The sequence below is a fragment of the Pseudorca crassidens genome, chromosome 16, assembly GCF_039906515.1.
Source record: "Pseudorca crassidens isolate mPseCra1 chromosome 16, mPseCra1.hap1, whole genome shotgun sequence".
Classification (NCBI taxonomy): Eukaryota; Metazoa; Chordata; class Mammalia; order Artiodactyla; family Delphinidae; genus Pseudorca; species Pseudorca crassidens.
In genome coordinates, this window is record NC_090311.1 from 31876444 (window position 1) to 31893006 (window position 16563).

The 16563-nt window shown below is 42.9% G+C and overlaps 1 protein-coding gene across 2 annotated transcripts in view; it reads left to right on the forward strand.

Moving 5' to 3' along the window:
* The first annotated feature begins 1118 nt into the window (after window positions 1-1118).
* The window catches only part of ALDH18A1 (aldehyde dehydrogenase 18 family member A1), a 46993-nt gene continuing 31548 nt past the window's right edge, over window positions 1119-16563 (forward strand). For both annotated transcript variants that reach the window (XM_067709889.1, XM_067709890.1), the window contains exons 1-2: window positions 1119-1308; window positions 4513-4628. In XM_067709889.1, coding sequence (XP_067565990.1) covers window positions 4541-4628 — 88 coding nt within the window. In that variant the 5' untranslated portion in view covers window positions 1119-1308; window positions 4513-4540. The remainder of the gene's footprint in view (window positions 1309-4512; window positions 4629-16563) is intronic.

Below are 16563 nucleotides of genomic sequence, written 5' to 3' on the forward strand. Positions count from 1 at the left end.
AAGGGACACGGGTTCGTGACCCGGTCTGGAAAGATCCCGCATGCCGCGGAGCGGCTGGGCCCGTGAGCCATGGCTGCTGAGCCTGCGCTCCGCAATGGGAGAGGCAACAACAGTGAGAGGCCCGCGTACCACAAAAAAAAAAAAAAAGCACAATTCGAATATCTGCTCTTTTCAAAGCCTTGCCTGTTGTGCCCCTGGGCACCTCCTCCTCTAATATTAATCACACAGTGCTGTAATCTTTTGCTCACCTGTCTGCCTTCTCATAAGGCTATGGACTGATCTAGAGAGATGATGATGTCTTCCTCCAAACCTAGGGAATGCCTGCTACATGAAGTAGCCAACGTTTTAAGAGCGAGGGAATGAATAAATAGGCTCAGCAATGTTCTCAGGGACAACTACGCAAGGGGCAAGATGCCTTCCTCGTCACCGACCTCCACCCAAGTGCTCTGCCCTCCCCAACCCCCCACGTGCCCAGCGTGCCCAGCACTACCTCTGTGCCTATGCAGGAATGTGCCCTTTGAGGAAAACACAGCAAGTATAACAGAGGGAGAGAGTCTGAAATCTAATTTAAAGGGTGGATCCGCATTCACCTTTGGAATGGTGTCAGTTGCCAGGGATTAAATACAACTATTTTAAACTACAGTAGTCTCACCAATGCCCTTGCTGAACGAGAGTTGGGCTGGGACACTTGGGGAAATCTCCAGGCGACTAGGGGGCAAATCATTTTATCACAGTGCCAACATATTTCCATTGAGGCAGCAGAAGTTTGCCTGGATTGTGGGATCCTCAAATTGTGTACATTGATCCAACCGACTGATACTTCTGAGGTGTGCCTGGGATATGATGATCAACAGTGACAAACACACCGTATGGGATCGACCAAGCAGCTGAGGGATCCAGGCATCTTTTCTGCCTCCCTGTAAGGCCCGATGGGCGACCCTCTTCAGCCCAGTTCCCGTCTGCTCCTGGGACATGGACATTCACCCAGAGCGCTCCAGCCCCGCCCCGTCGCCCCCCCCCCCCCGCCCCCCAGTCGTCCGCCTGGCCTCAGCGGGCTGGGCTCGCCACGTGGAGCGCGGGCCCGATTCTCAGAAGGCGCCTACGCCATTGCCGCGGCGCAACTCCGGGCCGGCCCCTTGCGTCGCGTCAACAGCGGAGGCCGCGCGGCCTGGGTTTACTCCAACGCTGTGGACATAACGTCATCCTTGCGGGACGTGGACGGAAGAAAAGGGAGTGTAAGCCGGCTCCAGAATCCGTCCGCGTGTAGTACGGGCCGGGCGCCGGGGCTGGGCGGCTGCGTTCAGGAAGGTACGGGCGGGCGGCGAGGATGGCGGGGACAGTGGCGGGAATGGGGTGGCGCCGGTGCCTCCGCGGGGGCTGAGGCGTCGCCCGGGCTTGGGCGAGGGAAGGTGTGTGCGCAGGGTCGCGGGCGACCGAGGGGGCTGCCGGGGCGCGCGGCCGCAGCAGGGTGGCGGGTCGGGCCCGCGAGTGAGTGTGGGAGCGCGGAGGGATGGTGGCGGGCTGGGCCGCCCAGAGCGCGTTGCACCGCCACATGCCCGGGCGCGGAGGCCCAGGCGCAGCGGGGACTGCGGGCACCCGAACTCCGTGGCAGCCCTCGGATACACCCAAATGCAGGAACTGATCCATGTGGAGGCTTGACGACCCAGCGGACCCCTTCTCCGCCCAGGAGTCCGGAGCCAGCTTCCAGTGCACCTGCATGGGTGGTGGGGTTTCACCCTGTTTGTGACTGTCCACACGGCGACTCTCAGGGGCGTGTGTGTGCAGTCCCTCGCAGCCCGCCCGGGCTTTCGTTATCCCCTCTTGAAAACCATTCCCCCCCACCCCGCAGCCGGAGAGCTCGCTCACCACCGCCTTTCGCAGCGTGGCATACGGTCTGTGAAGAGTTCCTTCTGGCCCATCAGCGCGGGCCCAGATCCATCCCCTCCCCCATCACCTTTCTCTGCTCTAGAGGCGGTGAGCTTTATCTAGAGGCGGTGAACCATATACCAAGCCTGTGTTTCTGGGCGACGTTTGTTGAGACTAAAGTTCAGTTCTCTCTTCAAGTAAGAAAGATAAGGGCTTTCTATTTAGAACCTGTAAAAAGGTACTTGAGAAATGTCTTGAATCAAAACATGGAAACTTTTCATTTGATGACATGGAGTCTAGACAGACACACATAACCTTTGCTCCCTGGAATTAGCCGTGTACTTTTTGAGGGCATAATAAATTCTGGCAGGATGAACTATCCTTTGCAGTGAGGTAGGGGTCAGTCAGAGGCCATGAGAGAGGCAGGGAGGCCTGATTTCTAAATCAGTCTTCAACCTGATAACTTACCTTAAACATTCAGAGCTTTCAGTTATTCATAGATAAGAGAGAGGTAAACAGTCCATAAATATAATTTATGATTACATCTGTCTATCAGAGGATATGGAATTCTTTGTGCCTGTGACAGGTCCTGAAAGAAAGAAAGAAATGCATTGTAAGATATCATTAGTGTCTGAAAGACAGACAGAGGAGAGCAGATGTTTATTGAGCATCTCTTGTACCCAGGCATTCCATGCATTCTTTCACAATAATTCTATGAAGTCCTTACTGTTATTGTCCCTAGTTTACAGATGAGGAAACTGAGACTTAGAAAGATTGGAAGACCCACAGCTAGCAAGGCACACAGCTAGCAAGTGCGAAGCTTGAACCTAAATCTCTCCAACTCCAAAATCCTTGTGTCCCATGTTTACCATGCTGTCAGTGGGAAGTTTATAATCTAGTTGGGAAAATCAGCAGTAGCACATGAACCAGTCAGAAATTAATGCTAGAGTTGCTGGGGAAAGTTTGTGAAGGAGATAGAATTAGAATTTTAGTGTCACTATTTGATTATTTTACCCTTTTGGCTCTTCTAGGGTTATTTTGGAGAATTCATATGTAAATAATTGTTTAGCAATAATTACTGAAGGAATTTGTAAAAGCAGCAAATATAGATCATGGGCTCATATCATGCTTCAGTGTTATGCAAATAATTTTCTCTTGGGACCTTCCATACTGTCACAAACACTGAAGTCAACAGAGAGCACTTAACACTTTCTATTGCCTATTAGAGGCCATATCTTTTACAACAGATGTATCCTGCCAGTCTCTTCTCTCTTCTTTCTGTACCTTTGTGCAGTATAAATTGAAGAGCATTAACCATTCCTTGTTTCTCTTCACTTTGAGGCAAAATGCTAGTCTTTTGAGGCATGTTTAAGCACGTTGAGGCATGTTTAAGAGGGTTGAATATATCTACCAATACATAGAGAAGTTAAAAGGAGACCCGCAAGCAAAGAACACACAGTGTTTTTCTTATCTTGTGAAAACAACCATGTCCCTGTAGTGTAACAGCTGCAATAATGAATGGCATATTCTCTGTGTTTTTATATATATATATGTGTGTGTATATATTTGTATATATATGTATATATGAAGATAGATAGATGAAGAAGCCCCCTACCTATTTGTGAAATAAACTAATCTTTGTCTAAAACTTGACCTACCGTGGGAAAATGCCCACAGCCACTATGTTCTCAGCTCTGAGATTTCTAGGTATGTACTCATCCTCCAAGAGATGTGCCCACGGTCATTTCAGATGTCAGCCATTTGCAGGCATTGTCACTCCTTCTCAGGGATTCAAGAGTGTGCTTTGGATTCCTGTGGACGGCAAGAAGAAAGACAAAACAGCAGCCTCCGACCTTTCCTCCCTTTTGTCAGCAAGGATCAAGCTGACGTTTCAAATATGTGGTTTTCAGAGTTCTGTCGGGAGGTGCGAGCAGGAAGGTGGAGATGGCTGCTTACGGAATGTTGAATCTGTTTTTTGATCTGTTGGAGACTCCTTAATGGTATAGGAATTGTGGTGAAGATTTAATATCAATACGTAAACATTATACCTTAAAGATTTTTTTGTCACTCAAAATATTCATAATCCTTAGTTTCAATTTGTTTACATAAAAACTAAAATGGTTGGGACTTCCCGGGGGCACAGTGGTTAAGAATCTGCCTGCCAGTGCAGGGGACACTGGTTCGAGCCCTGGTCCAGGAAGATCCCACATGCCGTGGAGCAACTAAGCCCATGCGCCACAGCTACTGAGCCCGCACGCTGCAACTACTGAAGCCCACGCTCCGCAACAAGAGAAGCCACCACAATGAGAAGCCCGTGCACTGCAACAAAGAGTAGCCCCCGCTCCCCGCAACTAGAGAAAGCCCGCGCGCAGCAACGAAGACCCAACGCAGCCAAAAAATAATTAATTAATTAATTTTAAAGAAAAACCAAGATGGTTGTAAGAAAGGAAGAATAGAGTCAGAGCCTGGGAAGGAGCCATTTGTTTTTTCTCTCTTTTCTATGTGTAGAAGAGGTGGGAGTTCCTCTAATACAGGGGAGTTTGGAGCAGGAGAGTCAAGTTTTTACTCTCAGTGTGGGGAGGTGGACGAAAATAAAGTGAATTGTCTAGTATTTTGATTCTTCATTTTTTAAAATGCATTCTGCAGATACCTTGGTCAGTGACCACCTCGCAGCATGTTGAGTCGAGTCTGCCGCTCTGGGTCCCCGTCCTTCACCCACCGTCTCCTGCCCTGGGTCCAATCCACAACACTCTCCAGATCTTGTAGGTACCGTAGGAAACATAAATATGTGGGAGGTTTGGTCCAAGTGTGTTTCAACAAGGTTTTAAAAAGTAAAAAGTAATTTGGCAGAATTGGACAAAGGCGGTAAGCAAGGAGGCAGCCTACTGGTGAAACATCGTGTTTGTATTTATCAATAAAGTGAAATTTTTGGAGGGGATAGATAGGTTTATGGCATAGATTATGGTGATGGTTTCACGAGTGTATACTTACCTGCAAACTCATCAACTTGTGTACATTAATTTTGTACAGCTTTTGGTATGTCAAATAAATAACTCAAAATTTAAAAAAAAATTTAAAGATAAAGTGTTACTTTTATTTAATCCCCCAGGATTTTTTGCACGCTATTTTTCTTCATTCCTTCTTTGTAATTCAGTGTTTAATTTTGAGATAATTATAGATTCACTTGCAGTTGCAAGAATTAATACAGAGAGATCCCTTATACCCTTTCCCCAGTTATCGCAGTATCTCAACCAGGGTATTGACCAGGGTGGATAGAGTCAAGATAAGATTTCCATCACTATAGGATCCTTCAAGTTTCTCTTTTCTAGTTGTCCTCTCCTTTCTGTCCCTAACCCCTGGCAGCCTCTAATCTGTGCTCCATTTTTATAATTTTTAAATGTTATATAAATGAAATCATACAGTATGTGACCTTTGGGGGTGACTTGTTTTACTCAGCGTAAATCTCTGGAGATTCATCTAAGTTCTTGTGTCTGTCAGTTTGTTCATTTTTATTACTGAATAGGATTTAATGGTATGGGGGTACCACGGTTAGTGTAACCATTCACCATTGAAGAACAACTGGTTGTTTAACATTTTTTGTCTGTTATGAATAAGGCTGCTGTGAACATTCGTGTATAGGACTTTGTGTGCACATAGTTTTGGTTATCTGGGATAAATGTCCAAAAGTTCAGTTTCTGGGTTGTATGTTAGCTGCATGTGGTAGTTAGTTTTATAAGAAATGGCAAACTGTTTTTGCAGAGCGGCTGTACCATTTTACATTCACACCAGCAATGTATGAGTGATCCACTTTCTCTTCATCCTCACCAGCATTTGATGTTGCCACTCTTTGATTTTATCCATTTTGATAGATATATAATGATATCTCACTGTGGTTTTAAATTCCTTTTCTCTATTGACCAGTGAGGTTGGACATCTTTTCATGTGCTTATTTGCTGACTGTATATCCTCGTCAGTGAAATGTCATTTGCTCATTTTTAATTGGATTGTTTGGTTTTCTACTTTTGAACTTTGAGAGTTTTTTAATGTCTTCTACAGAGTAGTCCTTGGTCGGATTTGTGATTAGAAAGTATTTTCTCCCAATTTGTAGCTTGACATTTCAGTCTCTTAACAGGGTCTTTCACAGAGGAAAGTTTTTTTTACTTTGATGAGGTCCAGTTTATCAGTTTTTCATTTTATGGATTGTACATGTGAGGTCAAGTCTAAGAACTCTTTGTATAGCCTTAGATCCTGAAGATTTCCTGTTTCTTTTTCTAAAAATTTTGAACTTTTGCATTGAAGTCCATGACCCATTTTGGTTTTGTTTTGTTTTTTTAGCATTTTTAGTGGAGTATAATTGCTTTACATTGTTTTGTTAGTTGCTGCTGTATAACAGTGAATCAGCTATACATAATACATATATCCCCATATCCCCTCCCTCTTGAGCCTCCCTCCCACCCTCCCTATCCCACCCCTCTAGGTGGTCACAAAGCCCCGAGCTGATCTCGCTGTGCTGTGTGGCTGCTTCCCGCTAGCTATCTGTTTTACATTTGGTAGTGTATATATGTCAATACCACTCTTTCACTTCATCCCAGCTTACCCTTCCCCTCCCCATGTCCCTAAGTCCATTCTCTACTCTGTGTCTTTATTCCTGTCCTGCCCCTAGGTTCTTCAGAACCTTTTTTTTTTTAGATTCCATATATATGCCTTAGCATATGGTATTTGTTTTTCTCTTTCTGACTTACTTTACTCTGTATGACAGACTCTAGGTCCATCCACCTCACTACAAGTAACTCAATTTTGTTTCTTTTTATGGCTCAGTAATATTCCATTGTATACATGTGCCACATCTTCTGTATCCACTCATCTGTCGATGGACACTTAGGTTGTTTCCATGTCCTGGCTATTGTAAATAGTGCTGCAGTGAACATTGTGGTACATGACTCTTTTTGAATTATGGTTTTCTCTGAGTATATGCCCAGTAGTGGGATTGCTGGGTCATATGGTAGTTCTATTTTTAGTTTTTTAAGGAACCTCCATACTGTTCTCCATAGTGGCTGTAGCAATTTACATTCCCACCAACAGTGCAAGAGGGTTCCCTTTTCTCCACACCCTCTCCAGCATTTATTGTTTGTAGATTTTTTGATGATGGCCATTCTGACCGGTGTGAAGTGATACCTCATTGTAGTTTTGATTTGCATTTCTCTAATGATTAGTGATTTTGGCATCCTTTCATGTGTTTGTTGGTACTCTGTATATCTTCTTTGGAGAAATGTCCATTTAGGTCTTCTGCCCATTTTTGGATTGGGTTGTTTGTTTTTCTGATATTGAGCTGCATGAGTTGCTTGTATATTTTGGAGATTAATCATTTGTCATTTGCTTCGTTTGCAAATATTTTCTCCCATTATGAGGATTGTCTTTTCGTCTTGTTTATGGTTTCCTTTGCTGTGCAAAAGCTTTTAAGTTTCATTAGGTCCCATTTGTTTATTTTTGTTTTTATTTCCATTTCTCTAGGAGGTGGATCAAAAAGGATCTTGCTGTGATTTATGTCATAGAGTGTTCTGCCTATGTTTTCATCTAAGAGTTTGATAGTGTCTGGCCTTACATTTAGGTCTTTAATCCATTTTCAGTTTATTTTTGTGTATGGTGTTAGGGAGTGTTCTAATTTCATTCTTTTACATGTAGCTGTCCAGTTTTCCCAGCACCATTTATTGAAGAGGCTGTCTTTTCTCCATTGTATATTCTCGCCTCCTTTGTCAAAGATAAGGTGACCATATGTGCATGGATTTATCTCTGGGCTTTCTTTCCTGTTCCATTGATCTGTATGTCTGTTTTTGGGCCAGTATCATACTGTCTCAATTACTGTAGCTTTGTAATATAGTCTGAAGTCAGGGAGCCTGATTCCTCCAGCTCCGTTTTTCTTTCTCAAGGCTGCTTTGGCTGTTCGTGGTCTTTCGTGTTAACATACAAATTGTATAATTTTTTGTTCTAGTTCTGTGAAAAATGCCATTGGTAATTTGACAGGGACTGTATTGAATCTGTAGATTGCTTTGGCTAGTATAGTCATTTTCGCAATGTTGATTCTTCCAGTCTAAGAGCATAGTATATCTCTCCATCTGTTTGTATCATCTTTAATTTCTTTCATCAGTGTCTTATAGTTTTCTGCATACAGGTCTTTTGTCTCCTTAGGTAGGTTTGTTCCTAGGTATTTTATTCTTTTTGTTGCAATGGTAAATGGGAGTGTTTCCTTAATTTCTCTTTCAGATTTTTCATCATTAGTGTATAGGAATGCAGGAGATTTCTGTGCATTAATTTTGTATCCTGCTACTTTACCAAATTCATAGATTAGCTCTAGTAGTTTTCTGCTGGCATCATTAGGATTCTCTATGTGTAGTATCATGTCATCTGCACACAGTGACAGTTTCACTTCTTCTTTTCCGATTTGGACTCATTGTATTTCTTTTTCCATCTCTGATTGCTGTGGCTAAAACTTCCAAAACTATGTTGAATAATAGTGGTGAGAGTGGGCAACCTTGTCTTATTCCTGAACTTAGTGGAAATCGTTTCAGTTTTTCACCATTAAGGACAATGTTGGTGTGGGTTTGTCATATATGGCCTTTATTATGTTGAGGAAAATTCCCTCTATGCCTACTTTCTGCAGGGTTTTTATCACAAATGGGTGTTGAATTTTGTTGAAAGCTTTCTCTGCATCGATTGAGATGATCATATGGCTTTTCTCCTTCAATTTGCTAATATGGTGTATCACATTGATTGATTTGCGTATGTTGAAGAATCCTTGTATTCCTGGGATAAACCCCACTTGATCATGGTGTATGAACCTTTCCATGTGCTGTTGGATTCTGTTTGCTAGCATTTTGTTGAGGATTTTTGCATCTATGTTCATCAGTGATACTGGCCTATAGTTTTCTTTCTTTGTGACATCTCTGTCTGGTTTTGGTATCAGGGTGATGGTGGCCTCATAGAATGAGTTTGGGAGTGTTCCTCCCTCTGCTATGTTTTGGAAGTTTGAGAATGACAGGTGTTAGATCTTCTTTAAATGTGTGATAGAATTCACCTGTGAAGACATCTGGTCCTGGGCTTTTGTTTGTTGGAAGACTTTTAATCACCAATTTCAGTGCTTGTGATTGGTCTGTTCTTATTTTCTATTTCTTCCTGGTTCAGTCTCGGAAGGTTGTGCATTTCTAAGAATTTGTCCGTTTCTTCCAGGTTGTCCATCTTATTGGCATAGAGTTGCTTGTAGTAATCTCTCACGATCCTTTGTATTTCTGCAGTGTCAGTTGTTACTTCTCCTTTTTCATTTCTAATTCTATTGATTTGAATCTTCTCCCTGTTTTTCTCGATGAGTCTGGCTAATGATTTATCAATTTTGTTTATCTTCTCAAAGAACCAGCTTTTAGTTTTATTGATCTTTGCTATCATTTCTTTCATTTCTTTTTCATTTATTTCTGATCTGATCTTTATGATTTCTTTCCTTCTGCTAACTTTGGGGTTTTTTTGTTCTTTCTCTAATTGCTTTAGATGTAAGGTTAGGTGGTTTATTTGAGATGTTTCTTGTTTCTTAAGGTAGGATTGTATTGCTATAAACTTCTCTCTTAGAACTGCTTTTGCTGCATCCCATAGGTTTTCGGTCGTCATGTTTTCATTGTGATTTTTTTCTAGGTATTTTTGGATTTCCTCTTTGACTTCTTCAGTGATCTCTTGGTTATTAAGTAGTGTATTGTTTAGCCTGCACGTGCTTGTATTTTTTACAGATTTTTTCCTGTAATTTATATCTAGTCTCATAGCGTTGTGGTCGGAAAAGATACTTGATACAATTTCAGTTTTCTTAAATTTACCAAGGCTTGATTTGTGACCCAAAATATGATCTATCCTGGAGAATGTTCCATGAGCACTTGAGAAGAATGTGTATTCTGTTGTTTTTGGATGGAATGTCCTATAAATATCAATTAAGTCCATCTTGTTTAATGTATCATTTAAAGCTTGTGTTTCCTTATTTATTTTTATTTTGGATGATCTGTCCATTGGTGAAAGTGGGGTGTTAAAGTCCCCTACTGTGATTGTGTTACTGTCAATTTCCCCTTTTATGGCTGTTAGCATTTGCCTTATGTATTGAGGTGCTCCTATGTTGGGTGCATAACTATTTACAATTGTTATATCTTCCTCTTGGATTGATCCCTTGATCATTAATGTAGTGTCCTTCTTTGTCTCTTCTAATAGTCTTTATTTTAAAGTCTATTTTGTCTGATATGAGAATTGCAACTCCGGCTTTCTTTTGATTTCCATTTGCATGGAATATCTCTTTCCATCCTCTCACTTTCAGTCTGTATGTGTCCCTCGGTCTGAAGTGGGTCTCTTGTAGACAGCTTATATACGGGTCTTGTTTTTGTATTCATTCAGCCAGTCTGTGTCTTTTGGTTGGAGCATTTAAACCATTTACATTTAATGTAATTATTGATATATATGTTCCTATTCCCATTTTCTTAATTGTGTTGGGTTTGTTATTGTAGGTCTTTTCCTTCTCTTGTGTTTCCTGCCTAGAGAAGTTCCTTTAGCGTTTGTTGTAAAGCTGGTTTGGTGGTGCTGAATTCTCTTAGCTTTTGCTTGTCTATAAAGGTTTTAAATTCTCTGTCGAATCTGAATGAGATCCTTGCTGGGTAGAGTAATCTTGGTTGTAGGTTTTTCCCTTTCATCACTTCAAATATGTACTGCCACTCCCTCTGGCTTGCAGAGTTTCTGCTGAAAGCTCAGCTGTTAATCTTATGGGGATTCCTTTGTATGTTATTTGTTGCTTTTCCCTTGCTGCTTTTTTTTTTTTTTTTTTTTTTTTTGCGGTACATGGGCCTCCCACTGCCGTGGCCTCTCTCATTGCAGAGCACAGGCTCTGGACGTGCAGGCCCAGCGGCCATGGCTCAGGCCCAGCCACTCCGCAGCATGTGGGATCCTCCTGGACTGGGGCACGAACTCGTGTCCCCTGCACCGGCAGGCGGACTCTCAACCACTGCGCCACCAGGGAAGCCCTCCCTTGCTGCTTTTAATACTTTCTTTGTATTTAATTTTTGATAGTTTGATTAATATGTGTCTTGGTGTGTTTCTCCTTGGATTTATCCTGTATGGGACTCTCTGCACTTCCTGGACTTGATTGATTATTTCCTTTCTCATATTAGGGAAGTTTCCAACTATAATCTCTTCAAATATTTTCTCAGTCCCTTCATTTTTCTCCTCTTCTTCTGGGACCCCTGTAATTCAAATGTTGGTACGTTTAATGTTGTCCCAGAGGTCTCTGAGACTGTCCTCAATTCTTTTCGTTCTTTTTTCTTTATTCTGCTCTGCAGTAGTTATTTCCACTATTTTGTCTGCCAGGTCACTTATCCATTCTCTTCTGCCTCAGTTATTCTGGTATTGATTCCTTTTAGAGAATTTTTAATTTCATTTACTGTGTTGTTCATCATTGTTTATTTGCTCTTTAGTTCTTCTAGGTCCTTGTTAAATGTTTCTTGTATTGTCTCCATTTTATTTCCAAGATTTTGGATCATCTTTACTGTCATTACTCTGAATTCTTTTTCAGGTAGACTGCCTACTTCCTCTTTGTTTGGTCTGGTGGGTTTTTACCTTGCTCCTTCATGTGCTGCATATTTCTCTGTCTTCTCATTTTGCTTATCTTACTGTGTTTGGGGTCTCCTTTTCGCAGGCTGCAAGTTCATAGTTCCCGTTGTTTTTGGTGTCTGCCCCCAGTGGGCGAGGTTGGTTCAGTGGCTTCTTAAGCTTCCTGGTGGAGGGGACTGGTGCCTGTGTTCTGGTGGATGAGGCTGGATCTTGTCTTTCTGGTGGTCAGGACCGCATCTGGTGGTGTGTTTTGGTGTGTCTGTGAACTTAGTATGATTTTAGGCAGCCTCTCTGCTAATGGGTGGGGTTGTGTTCCTGTCTTGCTAGTTGTTTGGCATGGGGTGTCCAGCACTGTAGCTTGCTGGTCATTGAGTGGAGCTGGATCTTAGCATTGAGACAGAGATCTCTGGGAGAGCTCTCACCGATTGATATTACGTGGGGCCTGGAGGTCTCTGGTGGTCCAGTGTCTTGAGCTCGGCTCTCCCACCTCAGAGGCTCAGGACTGACACCCGGCCAGAGCACCAAGACCCTTGATGAAGAATGCTGCTACACATGATGGTTTGACTGGAAGTGCCAGTCCCCCAATTTTTTTAACCCCTCACAGTGATGGCACAGTTCACACCATAGAAAGTGATGTGCTCTAAATGTCAAGGCTCACAGGTTTTCTTATCAGAATTTCCATGAATCAACACAACATTGCAGAGAAGCAAGTATTCTCTGCTGCTACTGTACTCCAGGGCTGGGCAGACAAAAGAAAGAGCATCCTGAGGAAGGCTACCATGATGGGGTCCAAGTTCACAGTAGCCAGCGCCCCCCACTCCAAAACTCAAGGTGTCCAGACAGCTGCTCTGAGCTGGGGTCTGCCTGCTCCCTCCCTCTCTGGGTAGCCAGCACTCCCTCCATGATCCATTTTGAGTTAATATTTGTATAAGTTGTGATGGTTAGGTCGAGGTTCATTTTTTTGCATCTAGAGGTCTAGTTCCAGCACCATTTGTTGAAAGACTGTTTATGATGTTTTGAGTTGCCTATCTCTTGATAACACCTAAATGTTATCAACAGTCTGTCTCAAAACCTTACTGCAAGAGGACATGCTTATCAGCTAATCAAGCTTATCATCATTGGAAAAATCTGTTTCCTATTCATGTAAAGAAGAGTGTAAAGTTTAAAAGTTCAGGGTCTGGAACTAGGCTCCCTGTGTTTGAAAACTATCTCTGCTACTTACTTAGTGACCGACCACAGCTATGGATTTCGGTCACATTTCCATGAGTTGGCATTTTGGACCATGCTCAGCTACACAGTGGTTCTGTGTCCTTGTCAGCTCTCCATTGGCTCAGGGTTGATTGTTGAGGGCCAGGGGAGAATCTGCTGGGATGATAGATCATCTCTGTTCCACATGGCTTCTCATCTTCCAGCAAGCTATCTGTGGCTTCTTCACATGATGCTTCCCAAGAACAGCAAGCATGGCAGTGATAAGGTCTATTGAGGCCTAAGCTCAGAATTTACACAGAGTTAGGCTTCTGCTACATTGTATTGGTCAAAGCAAGTCATAGGGCCAGCCCCTATTCAAGGAGTGGGAAAATAGACTCCACCTGTTAATGGGAGAAGCTTCAAGTATTGTGGCCATTTTTCCAATCTGGTAATGGTGGTAAGTTACTCAACTTGTCTGAGCCTCAGTTTCCTTATTTATAAAATGAAGCTAATAATAATAATAACTACTTTATAATAATACCTAACTCATGAGTCTTAACTCATGAGAATTCAGGAAGATGATGATAACAATGATGATGATGATAGGCATAGCTAACCCTTTTTTTTTTTTAATAAATTTATTTATTTATTGGCTGTGTTGAGTCTTCCTTGCTGTGCATGGGCTTTCTCTAGTTGCAGCAGGCGGGGACTACTCTTCATTGCAGTGCACAGCCTTCTCATTGCGGTGGCTTCTCTTTTTGCATAGCATGGGCTCTAGGCGCATGGCCTTCAGTAGTTGTGGCACACAGGCTCAGTAGTTGTGGCGCATGGGCTTAGTTGCTCCGTGGCATGTGGGATCTTCCCAGACCAGGGCTTGAACTCGTGTCCTTGCATTGGCAGGCGGATTCTTAACCACTGCGCCACCAGGGAAGCCCATAGCTAACACTTTTTTATAATACCAGCCAGTATTTATTGAGGGTTTACTTTGTGCCAATCCTTGTTCATGCATTAACTCATTTCATTCCCTACAACAACCTTATGAGATCAATGAGATAACAGCAAGTAAGTGAAGGAGTTGAGATTCCAGCCCAGGGAGTCTGACTCCAGAGCCTACACTTGTCCTTTCATATATCCTCTGCCTCTGTATAAGGTACATGAATAGTTAACACAGTTCCTGGTATATAGTAAATGTTCACTTCAGTATTTTTATTGTTGATGTTATTGTTTATTCTCATTAGACTCATTCACAGAAGGAGGCACTTTCTGATCTTATCCCTAGATTTTTCTTTGTATCCAGATTTTTCTGGAACCCCATGTTCACTGACCATGATAAGCAGAAGAGCAGAAAAAAAATTAAAAAGGCAAAGTGAAAAAGCATAGAAATACAAACAGAGGGAAGTGGAAGACCAGGAAGAGAGATAGAAACCATGTCAGCGTTCCTTCCTGTTCAGGCCTGGAACACAGCCTCATTTATTACTGAGAATTAGGACTCTGGTGCTGAAAAGCTAAAGGGCTTCTCATCCCTTGGAGTGTGACCCATGGCACCTTTGAGGAATATGGACAACCCCCTCCCCCTAACACATTTGCATACACATATACCTCGGTATCCCCTCATCCTTAACAGGAGGAGATGTCTTTTCTTTGAGACTTAGAGCCTAAAGTTTCCTTAGAAGATGGGAAGAGATTACCCATCCAGAAGCCATGGATTTTTCTTAACTAATCAAGGCCTTCTAGTCCTTCATATGGACCCTAAAATGTATAATACACTGCAGCACATAAAAAAATGCCCTCAAGAAAGATAGGGTCAATCTAGGAGGGTGAAAGCATTGTTGAATAGGAAACCCAGAAAAGCCCTGGACCCCATGGAGCTCTCCTTGGTGCAGAACCCACTGGATATGACTGAGCTTTTACTTGCTTAAAACCTTGTTCAGGGACTTCGCTGGTGGTCCAGTGGTTAAGACTCCGTGCTTCCAACGCAGGGGGTGTGGGTTCGATCCCTGGTCGGAGAACTAAGATCCCGTATGTCACGCTGCCGAAAAAACACACCTTGTTCATAGATGTAGCCTCTTCTTGAAGCTTATCAGCCCTGATCTGCTGTGACCCAGTTGCCTGCCGCGAGAATGACCCTTGCCTGCCCGGCACCAAGCCACGCCACCCTCCTCTACTGATACAGACTGCGGATCAGGAGTTTCATTCATGCTAGTCTGGCCTGGTAGGACTGACCTGCTTGCCACCACCTATGTCCCTGAGGTTCCCTCTCAGGCTGCCCACCCATGCTCAGCACTTTGCCAGGCCAGGACATGCCCTGCAGTACACAGGAGAGAAAAGTAGGCAGCAGGCCTAGTTCTGACAGCTGTCAAAGAGACACGTGATTACTTGGGTGCAGCTCTGAGCTGAAGATGATGAGGGGTATGATCCCAGGTCCAAACTCCAGGGGAGTAAGTCTCTCCCTCTACCACCCCTCCCTCCACCAGGTCAGCGAGGCCAGAACTATTATATGGGTACAACTTTTAAGCGTAGACTTAGGTGTGTGCATTGCTTAGGGTAATATTCCTGAAGGCGGGGCCAGGGCACCTATACTGATGAGCCTGATGGAGAAAGGGAGCTCTCCACGGAACGGCCCTCACAACACACCGGTGCTTTCGTCCTCGGGGCTCCCCCAGCAGGAACAGGGCAGCCCATAGCAGGGGTGCCAAGCCCCAGTTCTATCCCAGATGACGGGCTTACTGTGCAGCTCTCTGCTGGGGACTGGACTGCAAGCCTGTTGATAAAAAAGACCCGCATCATCTGTCTTGTTTCTCCAGCAGACTTGAAACATTGTCACTTAAAGAAACAGTTATTTAAGAGAGAAGGAAAGCCTCTTTATGACTTCATTTAAAATGTTCTTTCTCAAGTTTGTGCATGAAGGAGGCAGAGAGGGGGGAGAACGGGGATCTTCTCGTCCGTGAGAATAGGATTCTGCCTGCTTTACCCACCGTTTCTGTAGCGTAGAGAGAGACAGTGGATGCTTGATTACAGCTAGATGGGTCAGAGTGGTCAGGCGTTAGAGGCACTGGGTAGAGAAATTCTGAGAAATCTGTCTGTAGATATAAAGGGAGGTGATAACGGTTGATTCAAGTGAAGGAAGTTTACTCTGTAGTAATACAGTTATAGTAGAATAGTCTGAAAGGTGGCTCGGAATGATTACTTTAGTAACTCATTCCAATATTTATTAATGTCTATAGTGATACCTAGAGAACTTGTAGTGGGGGAAGGCAGTCAGCAGTGGTGAAGAGGTTCAGTGCCTGACATTCAGCCGTGACTGTTAGATTTTCAGCTTTTTAATCAAGTTTGGTTTTTTGTTTTGGTGGGGGTTCTTTTGGTTTTTTGTTTTCGTTTTTGTTTTAAACTCTTAGAAATTTTGTTCCATGTTTCAAGAAAAAAGAATCAGGACAGAATTGATTAGGGGCAGATGTCTAAAGGGATACAAAGAAGTATCTGACTCCAACGTTACTTTCCCTTCAGAAAGTGCTCCAGTTTCTTTCTTCATTGTTACAGGCAATTTGTAGGGAGATTAGCTATGATTTTTTATTACTTAATACCCGTATTACTTAATACCCGTTACTTTGTTCTGTATTGTCTTAGCTAATCAGACTCACTTTTTTTTAATAGCGGTGTGGTTTCTTTAAAAGCACACATATTTTTCTGATTGTGAAAGCAATGCATTTTGACTGCATAAATTTGGAAAACAAAACAAGAATAAAGAAGAAAAATAAATCACCCGTAACCCCATCATGAGATAAAGTAGTAATATTTTTATTTATTTATCTTTTCCTATGCATTTAGAAATGTATGTGAAACTAACATATGAGCATTTTCCTATGTTATTGAAAATTCTAAAAGTATTTA